This window comes from Indicator indicator, chromosome 5 (genome assembly GCF_027791375.1).
Source record: "Indicator indicator isolate 239-I01 chromosome 5, UM_Iind_1.1, whole genome shotgun sequence".
NCBI lineage: Eukaryota > Metazoa > Chordata > Aves > Piciformes > Indicatoridae > Indicator > Indicator indicator.
The window spans coordinates 21561084-21582415 of NC_072014.1; the positions used below are offsets into that span (position 1 = coordinate 21561084).

General features: G+C 35.4%; 1 protein-coding gene across 1 annotated transcript in view; it reads right to left on the minus strand.

Annotated features, from left to right (window-relative positions):
• Positions 1 to 21332, minus strand: part of UBR3 (ubiquitin protein ligase E3 component n-recognin 3) — a 97959-nt gene that overhangs the window by 19704 nt on the left and 56923 nt on the right. The window contains exons 29-32 of the mRNA XM_054381473.1: positions 19857 to 20069; positions 18913 to 19049; positions 13579 to 13664; positions 4258 to 4363 (exon numbers count right to left, since the gene is read on the minus strand). Of these exons, the coding sequence (XP_054237448.1) occupies positions 4258 to 4363; positions 13579 to 13664; positions 18913 to 19049; positions 19857 to 20069 (542 nt within the window). The remainder of the gene's footprint in view (positions 1 to 4257; positions 4364 to 13578; positions 13665 to 18912; positions 19050 to 19856; positions 20070 to 21332) is intronic.

The window sequence follows — 21332 nt, forward strand, 5'->3', positions numbered from 1 at the left end:
ACCTCTTCAAAGTGTCAGATGCAGAAAACCTGGGACATATGGATACAGCTGAACAAAGGCTTAATCAAGTAGGGCAAAATATATAGTCTTCGGTATTTGCAGGATGAGAAATCCAGTCTACAAATATCAGCCTGCAGAAAGGTCAGAGTAATACATAGTTTCTGTTGCTCATGATTAGAAAGTAGAATTCTACTATTTATTCGTGTTATATTCTAAGATATAATCACAATTTCTTATTTGCTCTTCACTGTGTCACAGATTTTACACCTGTCAGTTTTCTGTCATTACACAACTCAGGATGTTACTGACAGTACAAATATCAGATATCTCCCATTCCCTCTTTGACCACTGTGCCCCCAGCACTTCCTTGTCACTTGTTCCCAAAACTATAAAAATTAACCTTTTTAAAAACATCAGTTATTCCCTTGATGTCGTCTGTGATGCAGAGTGCTCAATTTACATCAGCACATGTGAAGATGGTGAGCTACAGTACAGGGCAAGGAAGAAACTGCCAAGAGCAAGTACTTCTGAAGCTGGCATTACTGCCAAAACCTCTGTATCATAACATATGCCCTGAGGCATTGACATTTCAGACAGTATTTTTGTGTTTATTTGTTCTGCGCCAGTCTGGTGAAGTTAATGTTGGGAGGGGAATTTCAACCCACCACATGATTGAAGACATCATGTAAGTCCTGCTGCAGTGTGTGTATGTACATACTGCGCTCCTGCACAAACCTTAAGCAAACCCCACAATCCCATCATCCTGTCTGCTCTAGACGAGTCACAAAAACTGGTGGTTTTTCCCATTTCATAACAGTTTCTGTAGTGGACATGTGACTTAAGAGGTTCCTATGTACAGTTGCTCATTCCTTGTGCTGGAGTTGTTGCTCCAATATGACACTAGAAACAATCATGAAGTGATTTAGCTTAGAACAAAACTACAGTAAGGCACTTTGTTACAATTAATCCAGTGTATTTTGGCATTTCAGTTTATCTCACAGTTCCACTCCTGCAGGTGATTCTACTGCAAATATCTGCTTTACCAAATCATTCTTTGCTAACACATTTTGTCTGTCAAAACAGACACAAAAATGTTATTCTTCACAGAGAAGTAAATTTAAATTAAAAAAAAAATCCTTTTATTTCAGGTTTGCTGTTCCTGAAATTCTGGCTGTTTGGACTAGCCCATTAAATTCACATCTGGGTTTAGCAATTATTGCCTTCAGCTGCTCCTTCTCTGCCCCCTGCCAGCAGCTATTATTCCCCCACTTACACCACAATAATTGTTTATTTGATCACCATTGAAACCAGATCAGCCCCTAGCAGAATAATTTGCTGAAGCACAGCCTGTGGGAGCAATTGTATATTAAATTTGACAACATGAACTGTGCAGGAGAAAGAATCTGTTCTACCATTTACAGTTCAGACTAAGCTTTTTTTTTTTCCCCTCTTCCTCAAAACAGTTTACATTATTTAGGCCCATTTTGATAGTGTATCTTCTTGCTCAAAATGTCTTTATTTCTACTTTAATTTGGTGTGACAGCATGAGCTCATTCCTGTCTTTCCTCTCAGCTGCCATTTTCAACTACAGAGCTATTGTAGAAGATGACACCAGGCAAACCCAGGGACTTTGTGGAGTGGAGCAATTCTGTGACAATCTTCACAAATTAAACTGATTGTTTCTCCCAGACACATGAAATCTACAGCAAGATTTATGAATAATGACAACTGTATCATGGAAGCCCAAGCTAAAATCTAAGTTCTACATCTAGGTAGTGTTAATTGTAGGTAAGTAAAATTTAAATAAAGTAACAATAATTAAGTAAGACTGAAAAATAATGCAATGGCATTTGTATCCAACAGATTATATTTGCTTTTAGTTTTGAAAATTACTTTAAAAAAATAAATAAAGATGGAACTTTTCAGGAAAGCTGCTAGCACCTGAAATAAGTAAAAATTAACTATAAAAATACAGCAAGTTGGTTTATAGTTATTTTGCTCCTGTGACTTTACTGGTCCTAAATTGTTTAGAATCACAGAATATAGTATCATAGTACATAGAATCATAGTATATAGTATATAGAATCACACAATTTAGTCAGATAATTTAGATCTCTTCCTCTCATTGACATTTTGTTGTTTTATTTTTTTTTTTTCCTTACAACTCTTTACATAGCTTCCTGTACCAGTGAGGCTGACAAACCAAGATTATTGGCTAGCTTCAAAACAGAGTACTATCCACATCTTAAATCTGCAGTGGTATTTCTCCACCACCTTCTTAATCTTTTTCAGTTTACAGCAATGTATCACCTTCCGATTGCTCTGATCACTCTTTCCTGTACCTGAAAAAAATTTTCTCCTCTGGATTTCTCAAAAGGCTGGATGACTAAGAAGCGTGCAATTAGATTATACAAACCAATCATATAAATGCCATCCTCAAGTGGAACTACGATAAGTTTCTACAATAGAATTATAGATATCCATCGTATGCTCTAATTTATACATTAAAAACATCCCCAAGTGGTCTCCTCTGCAGCTTTCTGAGGCCAGCAGACTAGGATAAGAAAAAAATGTTCTGAAGAACAAGCAAAAGCTTCCAGCTTGACCATGTTTGTGCATCTTGGCAGTAAAGTACTTCCTGACAAAATGAACGATCTGTCAGTTACAGCTTCCTAAACCATTTATGATTAGTGCCAAACCAACATAAGCAAGTCTTCCAAGAAATCTTGAAAACCAATGCAGAAAACGAGAATTGCTCAGATGCATTCAACACACCACCTCCTGCAAGGCAAGCCATTATGGCCTACAGTAGCATTCATTTTGAAGTGATTCAAAATACTGCCAAATGAAATCTAACTTGCAGCAATCTAACTTTGACATGACCAGTGTATAATAAATTCCATCAAGTCTGCACAGATGAAAAACAACTTGCATGTGCAGAAAAAGAAGCCCTTCTCTTAACACCTACTTCCAGAGCCAGTAAGCTCTTTAAATAGCAAAATGAGAAGTGCAGGACCAGTCTCACAACCATTCCTGATAACAGAATGGGACAACTGCCTACCAACACAATCTTCATTTTGTCTGGTGTAACTCAAACACCAAATTTATCAACCTTGTTCTACTGCCCAATGTAGGTCAGGGCAGAACCACATGAAAACATCTTCTCAAAGCAGTCTGAATGCATCTTGAATAGCATAGGCTTTCACGTTATTAAATTCTTGATGCTTTGTTCTGCTAATGGTTTATAAACTAGTATGTTAATCTAGACTAATTACTATAATAACCTAGTGTTTGTTGCAAAAAAAAAAAAAAAAAAAAAAAAAAAGGACCTAAGTCCAAGGAGACAAACAGTCAAATCTCAAACTAGAAGCAAGCACAAACATTTTAATAATTTTTCCTGATCTGCAGATTTGGATTGTAGCATCACTATCCCAGATGAATTTTTGCAATCCCGTAATGCTTTGCACTTCTCATCAGGCTCCTAGAAATACACTGACAAGTATACAGTTGGATAGGCAGTAAAAAGACAGTCTTTTCAACATTACCAAAAGATATGAAATGGAGACCTGAGCTAGGAAGATGATGTTCAAGGTGCCAAAAGAAAAAACATTTTTTTCATCTTATGAGGAAAAATAATCACCTGGATTTAAGCAAGAAACCTTTCTTCTCACTATCAAGGTAGAAACTGAAAAGTGAAGGAATTTAAATCAAGCAGGCAGATGAGCACTTGTGGAACAGAGACATAGGGCTCCATTTGTTATATTTTAAATCCTTGTACAGCTATATATGCAAAGTTAATGTTTTAAAAGTAAACTAAAGGAAATAATTTGCTTAAAATAACAAGCATGATGAATTTTTTTAGCTTCAAATAGAGTTATTTCTCATATTTTAGGCCTACTTATGTTATTTCTGTAACAGCAATTAGCCATTGTCCAACTTTCAATAAACTATTTATGAACTTAGTCTAGCATCTGTACCAAGAATGACAGTACACCTATCCACTTAATACTATTAAATCTGTATGTGCTTAAGCTTGCAAGCGGTGTATTTAAACTTCAACTCAAAACTAGTGTCATTTTACATAAAAGAAATGTGAAAACCTGTTTTTACAAATATATAAATACAACTTTTAGATGCTAAGTTCATCAGCCTACCTCACAGAGAATTTACATTAAGACAGAAAGTTACCCAGAGTCCCTTTGTAAGGGTCTTTCTTTCCCAAGGTAAAACTGATATTTGGTAAATTAAAATACTTGCTCTGAATTTTTGTCCTGCATTGGCTGGGTTAGTTTTCTCCAAGGATTGTATGCAGAGTCTATACTGTAGAGGCGCATGTGCATGGCCAACACATGGAACAGCTGATCTGAAAGATGAAGGAGATAGATTGCTGATTATTATGAACAATAATATGAAGTATTTTACGTTAAGCTGCCATCATTTATTTGACAAGATTCTGAAAAGGTTGTCATCTCATTCCGAGTAAATCAGTACCTTAAAAAGCATCTTTATTTCATTTTAAAATTATTTTTTAAAAAGGTTTTGAAGAGAAGTGAGATTTCAACAAACAACAGTGAACATACCTATGTATATAATTTTTTTTTCTTTCCTGAAATGTTGAAACAGATAAAGGCTGCTTAGAAAGTTTTGATCACATCTCAGTTGTTTCAGGGTGCATAAAACACCAGCTATACATACTTAACTATATGTCTTTAAAGTCCTGTTTCATCTGCTGCTTTGTTGCTAAGGTAGCATGTTCACTTCACTTCCCTCTCCACTTTATGCCTTAAGCCATGATTTCCTAAGCATCTTTTTAAAAACAGAGACTGATACAGCTTTTATTCCTCTCTCTCACAGTTAAGATCCATGCATATATTTGACATTAACCTAAAGTTGCCAGAAGTTCTGGCCTATCGCAGGGTCACTTCCACTCTTCATCCTGAAAAGTCTTTTTTACTCCTTCTGCCTTCTTAAAAGTTATTTTGTAGGTAACTTCTGGAAGAGAAAAACTCCCAAACTTCTGACCATACTACAGTAACCCTAAAGTAACAACACTCTTCCTAATGGCATAGATTTGTCTATGCAACTTGCAGACAAAGTTGGCTGGTATTTACCAATTCAAAACCTTCTGTACATCCATAGCGTCAAAAATATCATGTGAAAAACACTTTGAGAACCTTCTGAACAATACACACACAATATATACTCCAATATCACATAGAGAAATGCAGAGTATTCATTTCTCTATGAATTGCATGACCAGCACAAATGAAGATAATAACTAATCCTTTCTCTCCTTAAGCAAGCCAAGAAGGCAGGCAGTACCTATGTTGTCAGCATTTTCAGAGGTATGTATAGTAAGAATTTTCTGTGTTTATAATACAGTTACAATCTGGGAAAAAAGCATCTTTTTTATATTCACAGGTTCAGATTAAAATAATATTTTAAAATACTTTTTCCAATAATTTTGCCCACTTGTTTCCTCCTGTCACACTCGTATCTTGCTATTTGCTGCCATATTAGCATCTCTTGTTCAGTTTTCTGGGATCTTCCTTTCATTTTAACTTTTTTTTCCCCATAGCATCTTGCCATCTTCTTCCCCACACTGACTCCTCTCTTATTCTTTCAGTCGATCCCTTCAACTCTTAATCTCTCTCCCTTCTTTCTACCACCATCCTGCTCAACCTGCACACTCACTTACAGGACTTTTTCTTATGTAGCTTTCTTATGCAGCTATTAATTTATTTTCCATAAATAGACAATTACTCAGAGGTATGCAATGGCCAAAGAAGTCGCATGATAAAGTCAGCTGACTGACAGAGCCTGAAGGCTGTAATTAGCTCCTGGGGTTTGTAAAATAATTGTAGATGGCATTAGAATTGATTGCTGTCACCTGCTTTCTGAATAAAAACAGTCAATGAAGGCAAAATAAGCAATCTTTCCTCTTGGCAAGAGAATCTAGCAAAACATTGCTTTGGTGACAAACTTCAAAACCCTGAAAATATACTGTATACACAATAGTTAAAAAAAATATATATAAATAAAATAAATAAATAAATAAATCACACCAGTATAGTTTTAATTGAAATGAAACCCATTAAGGTATCTGTTCCTTCCTTCTTGCCTCTCTGCTACTAAAAGGGATGTCTTCTCTTTTTTTCTGAACTGTGCCTTACCTCAAACAGAAATGGGCAACTAGGCCAAGAAAAATGCTTAGCATAAAGGAACAAAGGATTAGTTGATTAATAGCTATTTTCCTGCTCTTTTACTGATACAAAAAGAAGGCAACTATCAAATTCTAGCACTAGAGAATTTATTTGTCATCTCCAAGTGTGTAACATTTATGGAATCAAGATACATTCTAACACTGACTGAGTTTGAACAAAAAGCAGTTCCGCAGTCTTAAAAGCTTTGTTTGTTATTAAGGTACCTATTACTCCTCTGCAAGAAAACATCTTTGGCATGTAAATGTAAAGCTAAGAAGCAGGCAATCAAATGTGGTTACAATGACCTTTTCTGAAGTGTTTTTTATTAACTGACTTAAAAACCTGCTTGTTTCTAGGCCCAGGGTACCCAAGGAATAACACTGCCCCTTAAAGAAAACACTGCAACAGAGATGGCCTGATGGCTGCCACCTTCCAAGGCAGGTAAACTGAGTTTCAATTTGTACATTGCTTCTGCATTTCTGATATTTCTAATAAAACCTAAGGACTAGCCAGACTAAGATACAAACATTTATTTCTTCCTACACTACAGTGACTCCAACTGCTTACGTCAAAGTTACTGTGATTCTGGGATATTAGAGAAAGACAAGGAAAACACCAGAGTATGGCAATCAAGAACTGGCAACTTTATGCACAAAGTGCTTGGTGTTTCATCACACACTTAAGCCTAAGGGACTAGTAGATCTTGGACCAAATGAATACCATAGGTTTTTTTGGGTTTTTTTTGAGAACTGAACATAGAACTACAGAATAACCTCCTAAATTTCTTAAAATACACCCTTTTTATTAAACAAGTAGGGGCAAACCACCTATATGACAATAGTCCAAAGACAACCTTGCCTAGTCTTATGAAGAAAGGAAAGGAAGGTCATAGCCCCAACAAATATCCCAAACCCCTCCACCGCTCAGAGTCTATGGCCAGTTCTCTCCAGGACGGCCCACTGTTTTAAGTGGGAAAGATAGGACCTATGTGTAGCTTGGTGTCCAAAACAACATCTTCACAAAATGTAGTAGAAGAATATTAATTTTTAGAAAGCACAGCAGCCACAAAATTAGAGAATGATCATTACAAACCCACAACAAAATGAAAATTGCAGGTTCACTGTTAACAAATCATGAGAAGTAAACAGTGAAAAGAATTTGAACGCGGTCCTCCTCTCCTAATAACTTCACTGTATTTGAGACAGGGGGCTTCCAATTACATTGAATAAATATCCACAAAATTTGATTGCACAAAATAATTTACTGCTGCAAGTCACCAAGGGCTTGGCAGGATTCCAAGATTTAGACATTTAACTGGGCAAGATTATTACTGGCTTTAAAACATGTTGATAACTTGAATATTACCTATATTGAAGCAGCACTGTCTTAATTCTCCCAACTTATTTATATGCTTTTTGTTTTTACAGAACACATGTAAAGCTTATATCATACATTAAATAGATCAACAGATAGACACTAGCTTTAATTTTGAATCATGTTTGCCATCCTAATTCCAATTTTAAAATTATGAAAATAAATCTATTGTTCCACACACTGATGCTCTTGGTACTTTTTTTTTTCAGCTCTTCCTATACCAGCTCTACTTCTCAGGGTTCTCCAGATGAGAAACAGGAGCAATAAATTCAAATGGAATTGGTACTTTCAAAAGAGCAGCTCAAAGGGTAAGACTGTCTTTGCACTGAGACTGAAGCTACTAGAGAAAGTGTTCTAATGCTGCTCTTCTCATAATAAAGAGCTAGTGGGTATTTTGTCTACATAACCACCCTGTATGCACCAGCACCTGAATTTACAGATTGTTAACAATGCTCTTAAAAACATTCTGCTGTGATAAAGTGCATAAAGCAGGGATCTATAAAGGTGATTTCACAGCTCTTTTTGGGTCTAGCATGGTATGCACAGTACATAAGACGACTAAATTCAGAGAGATGAACAGATATGGAATTGAGATGAACGGAATTGACAAGAACTTGTAAAAATGCTGAACTGAATTGATAAAAATGAGTGATTCCGGAGGTTACATGCAGGTGTAAAACTTGGTCTCACTAGTAATCTTGATTTGGTCTTTGCCAAAGAGATCTTAAATTTCTACAGGAGTTTTGCTGCCTTGTTTTCTTCTTTTTTTCTGGTCTCTTGAACTGCAAAGTAAACTCTTGAATTACCAAAGCTAAAATCAGAGGATTTTTTGTGTTATTAATTCTACTTCCACAATGTGTAGCCATGTGCTGTAATAATGACGACAAGAAAATTAAGGAACTAGAGCTGACTGTTTTACTTGCGAAGGCCAAATGTGTTTGTCCCCAGTTTCTCTCATATTTATGTTTTAGAAGGATGTAAATATCACATACTGCTGTCAAGAAAATATCTACTTAGCTATTTTGATCCAGTCATCTTTTTTTCATTCTGTAAATTAGTAATCATATTTACAATGTCGAAAGGTCAGAAAACACAGTTCCAGAGCAGTTCACCAAAGTGGAATTGAAAGCATCCTTGTCTCAACTGCTGTATATGGATTTTCACAGACTAAAGACCTCACACTTTTCTTCTCCCAAAGCTTCCTGGGACTATCAAGAATAACAAGGATTACAACAAAAAACAACTGATATAACCAGATGGGACTTGATTGTTAACAACGAGATTGAGGAATTTGTTTCTCATAGAGATTTATGTAGTCCACTTAGAAGCAGCAGCTGCAAAGACCTGCTGACAGCATCTTCCCATTCAGCCAGTAGACTGGAATCAGTGAAGGAAAAAATAAAGTGGAGGGTGGTAAAAGCTTATTAAAGCATTAAGACATGAGCAGTCTTTGCAAAATCTCAAACCTTAATTGCTGATGAAGCAACTAATTCTCCTCAACACCAAACGTGCCAGTCTGTGAAATCAACTTTAGCAACAGAATTCTAATGGTGTCTGTCTTTTCCTCTTCCATACCAAGTATGAATGGCATAACCAAGGCTTTTGTGAAACCGTACCATCTGTTATTCTTTTTATTTCCGGTGGTTGCAGAGCTCTGGGTAGGCATCATTGCAACCATATTCACACATCAACAGATTACAGGAAGGAGACAGTTGTAACTGAGCACTTCATAAAAGAATCAGGTTTTTGTTCCTGCAGAGATGAACTTAATGGTTCCAAGTATCACTGGCCATATTAATAAAATAGAGACAGCCATTATTATCAATGTGCTTGTAAAATGTTATAAAGAAGGAGCATGAAGAGCTCAGAAAATGCATCACATCAAAATGAATTCTGTGCTTGCAAACCCATTAAAAGCACTGATTAAAATGATGCTAACATCATAGTCAAGACAGATGAAAACACTGAGCCATCTACAAACACAAACCAAAGGCTTCAAATGAACAATAAGAAGGGAAAAAGGCAACTAACACACGAGAAACCACAGTGGAGTAATATGGTTTCTCAATGGTTAGAACCATCCCATAAGTCACGAATGTGCTGGACATTTTATTTAAGGCAAGCTTACACAAAAAGTCTTAAATACTTTTTTTATGTCCATTTGCAAATTAATGTCCTTTCCAATCAATGCAGTTAATGATGAAATGCCAGACTGCCCTATCTGTGGGAAGCATAAGGATAAGCATCTTTTTACAGAATTTTTAATGTTTTAAAAAAAAAAATCCTAATCTTATCCTTATCACAAAGGGAAAAAAGAAAATAAAGTAGCCAGATTATACATTCATATGTAGATAATTTATAAATTTTGTAGATTTGTTTATTGACTATTCCAAGATTATCAGTGACAATGACAAGTTAAAGAGAGGGACAGAAATTGTACGGGGAGATCCTTATTATTCAGCCTTAATAATTGTGTTCTGAAGCTGTTCCATAAATACAAAAAGAACGAAACCAAAAAGCAAAATGCCAAGTCTCTTAACTTTATAAACCAGAGAAGTAAGAACTGTACAATTACTATGCCATGATTTTGACCTAAATCCAAGAGAATTTTCAAGGCCATAGTCTCTAAAACTGTGACATGGTCCTTAAAACAGGTCCTGAGATTTAAGTAATATAGTAAATAGGACTTCATTTGTATTGTTTGGCTGCATACTATTGCACTCATGCAAACATACATACAAAACTTTCAACCTTAAACTGGCAATTTTACAGCCAAATTTTCTTCATCATTCTTCTCACAGACATTTGATCAGTGACACTAACAGCTTCATTAATAATTCTAAATTTTACTTCCCTAGAGCAGCTGCCCTCATGGTGAAATCTACTAAAACAGCACTTGACTCATTTGTTCCCACCATCTTCCCCAATGCTTGCTGCTGTAACAGCTCACCTGGGACAACATACTCTGTCTTCTGCAATATCTAATCACAAGACAGACACCTCGATATCTCCCACATAAGAAACAAAACCAGATTATATTTTAGATACTTCTGCTGGACCTGACATAAAAGACATGGAAAAAACAAAAGCAGTTTTTGTACTGTGCAAGCAAAGCCTCAAACAGGGTATGGATTTTTAAAATACTTCTTTCCTCACTGGAATTATTACTGGAAAAGTAATTCTGCTCCCACTAGTCATAATTTGCCCAATGTCCAATACTAATCATAATACTACTCAGTGGAAGTACTGTGGAGGTCTGTTCTGGGAGAACCCCATTACCTTCCATTAAAAATAAATTTATTTTAATGCAGGGATAAATATAACTAGTTTGATACATACGAATTTTACAAACAACAGAACACAAACAGTATGGCAAGGAATAGGTAACATTTATGTCTCCATGCCATTTAAAAAACATTCATACACATAGCACCTTTTACCTGAAAGCTTTAAGTGCCTTCAATTTTTCTGCAGTGCAAGACAGATCTAATGAACACTAACATGACTGACTTAGATCTAAATAAGAAAATTTACCATTCTGCCCAAAAGTGTGGAAAAAGGCAAGAGCATTGTGTTCAAATGCTGTCCCTGTACCTTACTGGAAATATGCATGTTTAATCCTTAAAATAATACAACTGGCTAAAGAAAAAGCACTACTTCCATGTGCAACACACTGAGACAAAATTACATAACAGTTTCAGAATGGAGCTGAAAAATATTATAGTAAATAAAATGCAATATATTGTAAGTAGAAACAAACAATCAAGAAATGTTATCATGTTGGGGTTTTTTTTGTTTGGTTGGTTTTGTTTAATTACAACATCACCAAGGCAATTTTCATTTATAGGAAATACTCCACCAATGTCAGATTAAGACACTGGATACAAGTCCATGAAAATAGCCTGGGGGAAAAAAAATCTCACTAAATATGTGTAAAATAAAATTCTGAAGACAAGGATTTCAAAGAAAGTTTTTGTTACTCAACTATTTTACTCTTTATAATCAACAGCCACTGGACAGTTTAAGAGTGTATTTGCTGCTACCAAAAAGTGATGCGTTTCATAAATATTTTTGATTTCGTAAACTAACACGTATTTTTAAAAGCAACAGTTGATGTAATCTTACTTAACGCTTCTAGTTAGGAAGACAAAAGTTCTATACTTCTCAACTGAGAAGTATCTTCAACTTTGTGTTTAGTTTGTTCCAGCAACCTGTTTTGATGAACAGACGTTACTGCTTCATTTTCTGAGACATACAAAGTCAATGGCAAAATAGTGTAAGTGCTGGGAAAAAATTAGGTAAGTATGACTTTAAACACGACAATATCCTCCATGCATTTTAAGACTTGAGGAATATATATTAAAAATCCTCACTGATCTTTTCACTGGCTGCCTGCAGAAGTATACTTCCTTTTGAAGTTAGGTCCTAACTATGTTAACAGCCCTTCTTTATGCAAGACGAGGCTGAAGGAGTGCTGCAGTAAGTACAATTAAAAAATTGACGTATTTCACAAACCACTTCGGGTCAGGTTCCAGCTTTGTGGATTTTTTTCTTTTCTTTTTTTCTTTTTTTTTTTTTAAACACCCCAAAGAAACAAAAAGAGCTTCGATGTGGTTTCCCCCTTTGGTGTCACCTCATGTAATTCCAACAGAAACAGAGAAATACAGAGATGTACACCCAAGGAAGATGCTCAGGACTCTGGTGGTTTGACCATTCCCTGCAAAGTCATAATCTTTCAGTGCTTACTGACATCAGTTGGTGATAAAGCATCATTAGAAAAAAACATAACTATCTTTCTGTGTTTTATGTGTGTATATATAAATTTTTTTTTCACTCTAAATATTTCAAGTTTTTCAATTCTAAAGCAGAAATGTCTGCCCTAAGTTGCTCATCATGGTCTTCCAAATAACCTGCCTGTGAAATAGATAATGCATCCAGTGAGTTGCTAAAATTCAGAGAGGAAGTGTCAGAAGTATCCATCTTATTAGATGAGTATACTAGATGAGTATATGCAATAAAAATATATTTTAATCCAAGTAGAAATTATCTGTACAGCCTGGATTTTATTTAGTGCTATACATCTGCCACAGGGATCTAGCATCATAAACAAATGCATTTCTCAGGCACTTTGCTCTGCTGGGAATGTGAGTAACGATGGTGAGGGGACACAATGAGAAGTAGGGTTTAAAACTACTTTTCATACATCACATGTATGAAATCAGTTGAACTACACCTCAACAGTAACAGAAGACTAATTCTAGAGAGGATGTGGAGAGCACAGCATGTAAAGTGATTTCTTTGGCAGCTCATCATCTCAAAAGATGAGGAAAGCACCACACACAAATCATCTACCAAAAGGCAGAGGTGGGCCCAAGCTCAAGACATTTTCATTACTGAATCTGCTTCTACTGTTGCATGAGCCTGATTTAAACAACTGTGAGTGGTAGCAGCATTCTGGGAGGCTTTCCAGATTTTCCTGACGAAGAAAATGTCCTTTCCTAACAGTTTATATTCCAGTAAAAGACTGAAAATTTTATGTTAAGTGAAACAGCAGTTCCGTCAACCGGAAGTGCTTTATTTGCCAAATACTAAAGATTTCAGAAGAATGAAGACCTGATTTCCACCAAGAAAAATTTGCAAAACTGTTCTGCCAGAGAAGAACTAGGAACATCAAAGACATAAGACATAGTAGCTACAGATTTCCAAGTATGAGACCCAGTCATGAGCTACATTAATACTCAGAGAAACAAATTTCTTTAGTGTTGACAGCCATAGTGGAACAAAGCTTTCCCATTTTGCCCTTAAAGTACTTCCAGTTTTACTTATAAAAATATGAAATTATTTTTAAAATATTACCCAGATAATATGGCAACTGATTTCTAAGTAGGTTATACTCACAATATATGAACCTCTCTAATGAATAATTTGTGCAAATCAGATTTCATTTCACTTCTCAAACTGCAAGAAAAGACATAAAACAAGCCCAAGACATGAAACTTACTTAAACATGATCTTTTCCCAGCTGTGCTTGCACCCCCTGAACATAAATTGCCTCCTCGATGAACCAGCTCAAGTTCCAAGTTTGTTCTGCAATAGAAACATAAGAGTTGAACGGAACAGCATTATTCAAGCTTCTAGGGACACCAACAAGTCACTACAAACACCCAGCACCCACCAAATCAGAGAACTAATATTTAGTATGAGAGACTGTCAAAATATGATTCAGTATAAAAGAAACTTTAGCAAGATATTGCCAGATGTAATTTTATATGGCACTTACTAATCAAACCACACAAAAGGGAGCTGCTACAGTTGTGATTGAAGAATAAAACAATATTAATTGAGGCTTTTTTCTGTGCGCATACACAATTCCTTGATAATAAGGGAATTTATGTGCAAATATGACAGACAATAGACAGAATGGCTAAATTTCAACCAATCAGATATGTCTAAAAATGGTTCTCTTCATTGGCAGGGCTTTTGTTTTGCTTTAAACAGACAGTATAATGGATATGCCATCAAGTAACTAAGTATGAAACTAGTGTAAAACTATAATGGAAGCACTGACCTTTATAGATAAGTTAGTTAATAAAAGCCTTGGAGGTTAATTCTGAATGAAACATTGATATTCACTGCAGCCCATTAGTATGAAACAGGAGTTGTGTCACTAAATCTCTGCACATCACATGGATGCTTTCTTAGTATTATTGTAATCTGATACTTATGCACCAGTTGTTTAGGCCAAATTCAGTAGCTTTGTTTAGTTTTGGAACTAGATATGTCAGTACTACATTATCTTGTACCCCCAGGGCTTGGAGCAAACAATTTAAATTATATTCTCTCAGAGTTTGTTTCAATAAGTCAACATATATTTATGGAATTAAATGTATGTAAGTCTATTATTCTGAAATGTTATTTTGCTAATTTAATCCACACTGCAAAGTTCAATCTAAACATATTTTGTCCCTTAACTAAAAATAAAACAATTTTAGGTCCAATATAATGTGACTGAACACATATTAAAATCTATTTTAGTACATAATATAGCTAAACTAAGAACATATACCCACACACACATATTTAAGAAAAAAAATTACAGGACTACTATTTTATTCAAAATAAATTATTTTTTAGGATTTCAGCTCCATCAGCCTGATAGAATAAAACGTTTTTGATATGCAGTATTTGTTAAGATACTTTCATATGTTTTTAAAATAGTAACATTTCAGAATATTCCTATCCCTAAATTTGCAGCTTATGCCACCCATTTCTGAAGGAATGCTTTAATCCTCTCTGCTCAGAAAAGGCAATTTAACATTGATAATGTGTCTGCTCAGAGCTCCATCTGGTTGCTGCTGATAAGGGCATCTATGTGACAGGGGAATTTTCCACTCTTCAGGCGATTAGCAGTGCTCACTGAACTTCTAAAAATCTACCAGCAAGAAAGCAGGGACAGGGATTTCATATTAGTGGATGAAATAGCAACTGTAGATCAGCATGTGCTAGTTCATCATGGGAATATAAAGGAAACCAGGAGGTTTTTTCTATATATCTTCTGATAACTTATTTCTAGAACAAAATTAATGGCAGCATTCCATTAAAGCCACAATAATTAAGATTTAAATAAAAAACACTACCTGAATGTCTAAGAACAACTTTCCAAATCTAAAATTTTAAATTCCCCTTTCACTAAGGAATATGTACATTTTTACAAAACAAATCTCTGGGACAATTCTGAAAAAGCTCATTTTGATGCAGATGAGGTGTTATACAGTACTTTTTGCTATAAGGAATATAAGGAGATATTTCTGGTAATATATACTCCGTCACAGTTATCATACCATCTCTCACCTCCCATACTTCTTCTTTACCCCCAACTCCTCAAAGACAGCAGCTTACATGAATAACAACCTTTTCCTCTAAGACAGCTCTTTCAAAGCACACTCAAACTTTGGCATGAAAGTGTACAGTAGAGAACACCTCTCCTTCCTAAAACGTTCTAAACCAGGCAGAGCCCTACATCATCATTTTCAAGAGAGACAAGTGTTTAATTCAAGGTCCGTTCTGGCTGGTGGATCTGAGTACTACCAGTCCTCAATTTAAGAAAATCAGAGCTCTCAATGCCTATTCTCTCAGCAGTGAAGAAAAAAACTTAGGGCATCTGATAGAAGATTAGAACATGGAGCGGTCTCTGAAAGTATCCTTTGCTATCTCAGCCCCCTCAACGTGAAAGAAAGAGATGGAGAAAGAAAATCTATACGAGCAATTGTTTCCTCTATCTAGAAATCTTTGCGTCACTCACTGGAGCAACAGATTTTGTAGACCACTCGCTTTATCTTCCTCACTAAAAAAACACCTGAGAGGATGGATTTTGCTCAGCTCTACACACACCCATGATTAAAAAAACCAGCCCTACTTCATCCGTTAGGGGAGGTATAGGGAAGGTGACAAAATACTTATCATAATTCTTATCAGGACAGAGTAGGGGGGACTAAAAACACAATGTCCTTTTCAGAAAGAGAACATAGTTATATAAACCTCCTCCTTCTATTGGAATGGAAGAATCAAGTTAGGCATGACTATTTTTTCCATTTTGCTTTATAAAGACAACATACATAGGAAAAAACCTATGGACACTGAGACACAGACTGGAAGGAAGGAACAAGGCTGTCATATTAGTCTATGCACATCTGACAGCTAAAGCCAAAAGCTTTGTTTACAGCAGCCAATAAAAGCACCAGACCTATTGATAGACCGTACAGAAACAGTCCTCCAAGATACTGCCACAACTGACTGTCAGCAATGATATCAGTGTGCAGCTATTAAAATTAAAGGCACATCATTCATGAATGGCACCATATTTGTCTCATAATTGTTGATAGAAACAAGGAAGGATGCATATGAAAATGGCATACATTTAGCAAGGTAAAACTGCAGGGAAAGAGGCAGATAGCTAAGGAGCTGTTCAAGGAAATCAGGATGCCAAGATCTTGAGGAAAACAGACAGAAGCTAGCACTCTCCACTAGGTGGCAGAGAACTTGCTTGTACTCTTTCCTGTCTCAGTAAGAAAAAGTTAAAAAAAAGTAAAGTGAGTTCTCATTTTCCTGAAGCAGAAAGGATAAGATGCAGCAAGTCTTGTTTAACCAGCAGTATTCCCATTCCAGAATGCAAAAATCCACTTAAAACTTGGCCTCCAACTATAAGCTAGCATCTTTTAAGATGACTGCAGATGATGTCATTTTCTGATTGATAATGGAAGATAACAAAAAAGATACAGAGTGCTTAATTTACTTGGAAATATATGGAGTCAATAAAAATATCGTTGCATTCAAATGCTTGTTTAAACAGAGGGTGTTCATAATCTTGTATGCTAGATTAAATACCACAAAGAAATCAGTAATGGCTCTAGATGGTCTGACCAAAACCAGTGAAATCTTTCAGAACACATGAAACTAGAAATGCTCTCTAAAGGTAACTGGTTAAATAAAGAGCACAAGGATATCATCATTTAAAGAACAACTGGATGGAAATAAGGAAGAAACAGGCTGAATGAACAGAAATAACTTCCAAAAAGCAAGTTACTTCAGTCTGTACATTGTGAATTAAACAAAACATACCAACATCATACAGAGAAAACTCAGTCTGGAAGACAAACAGCTCACATGTAACTAAGTTCACCAAACTGCAAGGCTATAGTAAAATACCTTTTCAATAGCTTAATTTTTGTGTTTTTGTTTTTGTTTTTGTTTTTTTTAATCCGGCAATTCTTGTGCATTAACACACAGCAGAAGCCTGTAAATCTGGACTGCTGAACTGAAAGCCAAGAGAAAATAACCATTTTGCAGCTGATCTGCTGGGCACCTTCCTAAGTCATATTATGAGTTATGGTAACAATATGGAAGGCTGGATCTAACATCTGAAATCCTTCAGCCATGGATAAATGAAAAACTGCTGACACTAGTCTAACCTAACAAAGAGAGGTTACAAATAAGTACAGGTGGCATATACTAATCTTAGTGGTCATTGATGTTTTCTTTCTGTACCAGTGTAAGCAGCCACGACATGATGTTCAAGATTGAGGTATTGAACTCTTGGAATGAAAACAAAAATCTTGGGTTTAGGGTGTTATTATAAAACCAATAAAATATAGATAGACTTAAAATGTTTAGCTAGGATTTTTAGTATTGTGTAATATTACACCTAGAAAAGCATTATAACACCATTTTTGTACTTTAAATGGCATGCCAAGTTACAGTTGTGAGTAATCGTAATTTTATATGGGAAACATTAATTTTGAGTCCTTTGAATTTTTGGAAGGATGTTAAATTGTACTGACATCACTGTTAAGAATCTCAATGTTATTTATCCTTGCATAGTATATACAATTTAATGAGAATGATCTTTAAACTTGCCATGTGTTAAATTTAATTGCTCTTCTTAATCAAGGCACATTTAAGATACTCTTAAAGTGTAAGATAAATATACAAAAATACAATAATCTAGGTTGGAGATCAGATGATCCAACATTTTGTCAAAAGCTGAGACAGATTTGATTATCCAGAGTCCTGCTGAGCCAGTCTTGAGTCTATGCACGTGAATCTATGCTAAAGACACACTGCAACTGATGTATATGAGACTGCAGTAAAAAATGCTCTAAGACACTATCACTTGCATGCTTACACTGTTTCTGCAGTCAGCACCTTCCCTGCAGGCCTCAGCATCTTAACAGTAATGGAAGGAGGGACTGCTTAATTTTCTTGGAGATGGCATTTTTGACACTGACAGCCATAACACTGGAATCAAACATGACAGAGGAAAAAGCTGGTAGTTTTCACACATTTTTAGGAGTTTTATCATGAAGACAAATTCTTGCTGGCTGATATGAAAAGACTCCTTCTCTGATCTTCATGTAAGTAAATAAAAATAACATCTGACAGAGAAAGTCAAAACACTCTGTGATTTGAAAACCAGCAATATGGCAATGACATACCAAGAAACTCCTTCTCCTAAACATTAGAGGAGATTTTACAGTCTGAGAAGGAAGACAGAAATTCAACATAAAATGCTGAGATATGGAAAGTAAAACCTTGAATAAAGAAGAAAACTAAATAAGCATAAGGCAAAATGTTCTCAAAGTTTTGTACCTCTGCTGCATATGCTAAAAATGAACCGAGGAGCACCACAAAATTTAATCTAGATGTACTAAGTACTCAAAATGTTACTTTATGAAGAGGATGGAATATCTTTAATTTATTATTTTTTAAGAAGAAAACTCTCTGGTAAGTCATGCCATTACTGAGGAACACAAAAAAACCCAGAGACAAACATACTCACCTGGCTACTGAATACATAAAGAGAAAATCATTGTCAGGTGATCCAGGACTCTTACTGTAATCCGTATACTTCTTCTGCGTGGTACTTTTTATATCTTTCATTACAGACTCCATTTCTTTACTGAGATTGGTTTCAGACTATGAACAAAGACATAAAAGAAGGTTAGTTAATTTTTCCTGAAGAAATGGCAGTAGCTGATTGCACTTTCATATTTATAAAAACACATTTGCATATTATGAAAATATATACATTAAAAGCCAGCACTCTATTTCACAGAAGCATTATAATAGTCTGAAAGTTATTCTGATTTGTTCTGAATATGAAAACATCACTGTTTGGGCCATCTCCTGAGTTCAACAATCTCACTGCTTGCATTATTTTAAAGTATCTTCTTGTACTTTTCAATGCAAGTATAACTCAAAATATCTCCATCAAGACTACTAGGCTAGCAAAATTTCATAAAATTAATTCCATCATTCAGAAAGACCTCAAGAAGCTTTGCAATACATGAGCATCTACAAACCGCTTTCTGTACAACAAATAATCTGTACCTTAAGATGCTCTTAATAAGCATTCTTTAAAGAGCTTCTAGTTACAAGGATATTGGTGTTTTCACATTATAAAGAAATAATAAATAAATTTTACATTATATAAATTAATTCTATTTAAATTACTATAGAGAGAAGTGACTATATACTCCATCAAAAACATTAATCATGTCATAGCTTTTAAGTTATTTTTAGTAGGCAATGCAGTAAGTGCTTCAAATACTTAGAGTGTCTTGCTATCAAAAAAAAGTAAGAGAAAGAAAAAAAAGTATGTTGTCCTTCCTATCAGAAGAAAGTTAATTTTGCCAGATTGTCAAGTTTTTAAGAGGTCACAAATGCAATATAATGTAAAAACTGAAAAGTAGAGGCAAATTAACAAGGATCTTTCTGCCTTACACTGATGCTTACTGGGAAAGTTCCCAGCTGTTCTTGAAGATCTTCCACCTCTTGTACAAGATCTTGCATACACTTGTTACTATGACTTTGCCAAAGGTTTCTTTCCACATTGTTTCCAGGATAACAAGGAAGAACACTGTTAGCAAACTGCCTACAGAGGGGACAGGTAAATTCTCCTTTGTCCACTGAAAATCCCTGGAGGACCTGGTCATTCTAAAAGAAAATAAAGAAGATGTAGCACAAATTTACAAAAGATTGTGATTTTTTTAGTTTGATATTTAAGGTGTGTAGCTAAAGAACCAAGCTGAAAACCAAAAACTGTAAAGAAAGAATAATTAGAATAGCTCCTCATTTTAGTGACAAAGGTCTTAACTACTAGAGATTGCCTTGCAATCTTCCAGTTCAACTAATTTTCCTAACTTTTAAGTACTCCTCAGTAGCAACAATATCCCCCTTAGAAATACTTCAGTGGGGTACTTCTAACATTTCACGTATGTTGGCCCTTTCTAGCAATTCCCATAGTTTGAGACTACTTCAACAGTTTCCCACTCCTGAGAGAACTGCTATATTAATAGCTACTGCAATTTAAACTCCAACCAAGCAACCCACAACAATGAAGCTTTTACATAGCTTTCTGAATGTTGATCTCTGAGTGTATTATTCAAGAATAGATGTTTTATTCAGATGAACTCAACTCTCTATGTATTATTTCTCTACTAAGAATGCCAGAAAAGAGTAAAAATTATTGTGCACTCAACTAGGTTGTGGCAGTACATACTGGGATCAAAAGTTAACTTCAATAACCTAAAAATCTTCAAGAATACAATGAGATGGAATGACGGTTTGAGTGTAAGTGGAGTCTGCCAGAAAAGGAGCTTCAGTGTCTACATGATGCAAAAAATTATTCTTCCAAAATTCTGTAAGATGAGATTCTACCAAAGCTCAGATTTTACTTAATAATCCTGATAACACAACTACCCCTGAAAGCATCTTTACAATCATATGGGAAAGAACAATTCACCACAGGATCCATAAAGGTGGTAAGAGCTTCCAGTTTCTCTTGAAGTAAAATTCACAGCATGACCAATAATAAAAAAAATAAGTTTTTTCTTAAAATGGAAACAAATCAACATGTGGGAAAAAAACCTAAAAAACACCACATAATGTAATCTTGAATAAACAAGCAGTTTCATATGCAATAAGAAGTCATCACTTAGTCTATTTTATTACACTTAGTAATACTAAGAAATGATTGCTTAAAATCTCATGACTTCTACCACTGCTGAGCTTGTGATCAGTGCTAGGCCCAAAGAGTTGTGATGAATGGAGTCATATTCAGTTGGCAGCGAGTTACAAGTGGTGTTTCCCAGAGTTCAGTACCAGAGCCAGTGATCTGGATGACGAGGCCAAGTGCACCCTCAGTAAGTTTGCAGACAACACCAAGCTGGGTGAGTGTGCTGATCTGCTGGAAGGCAG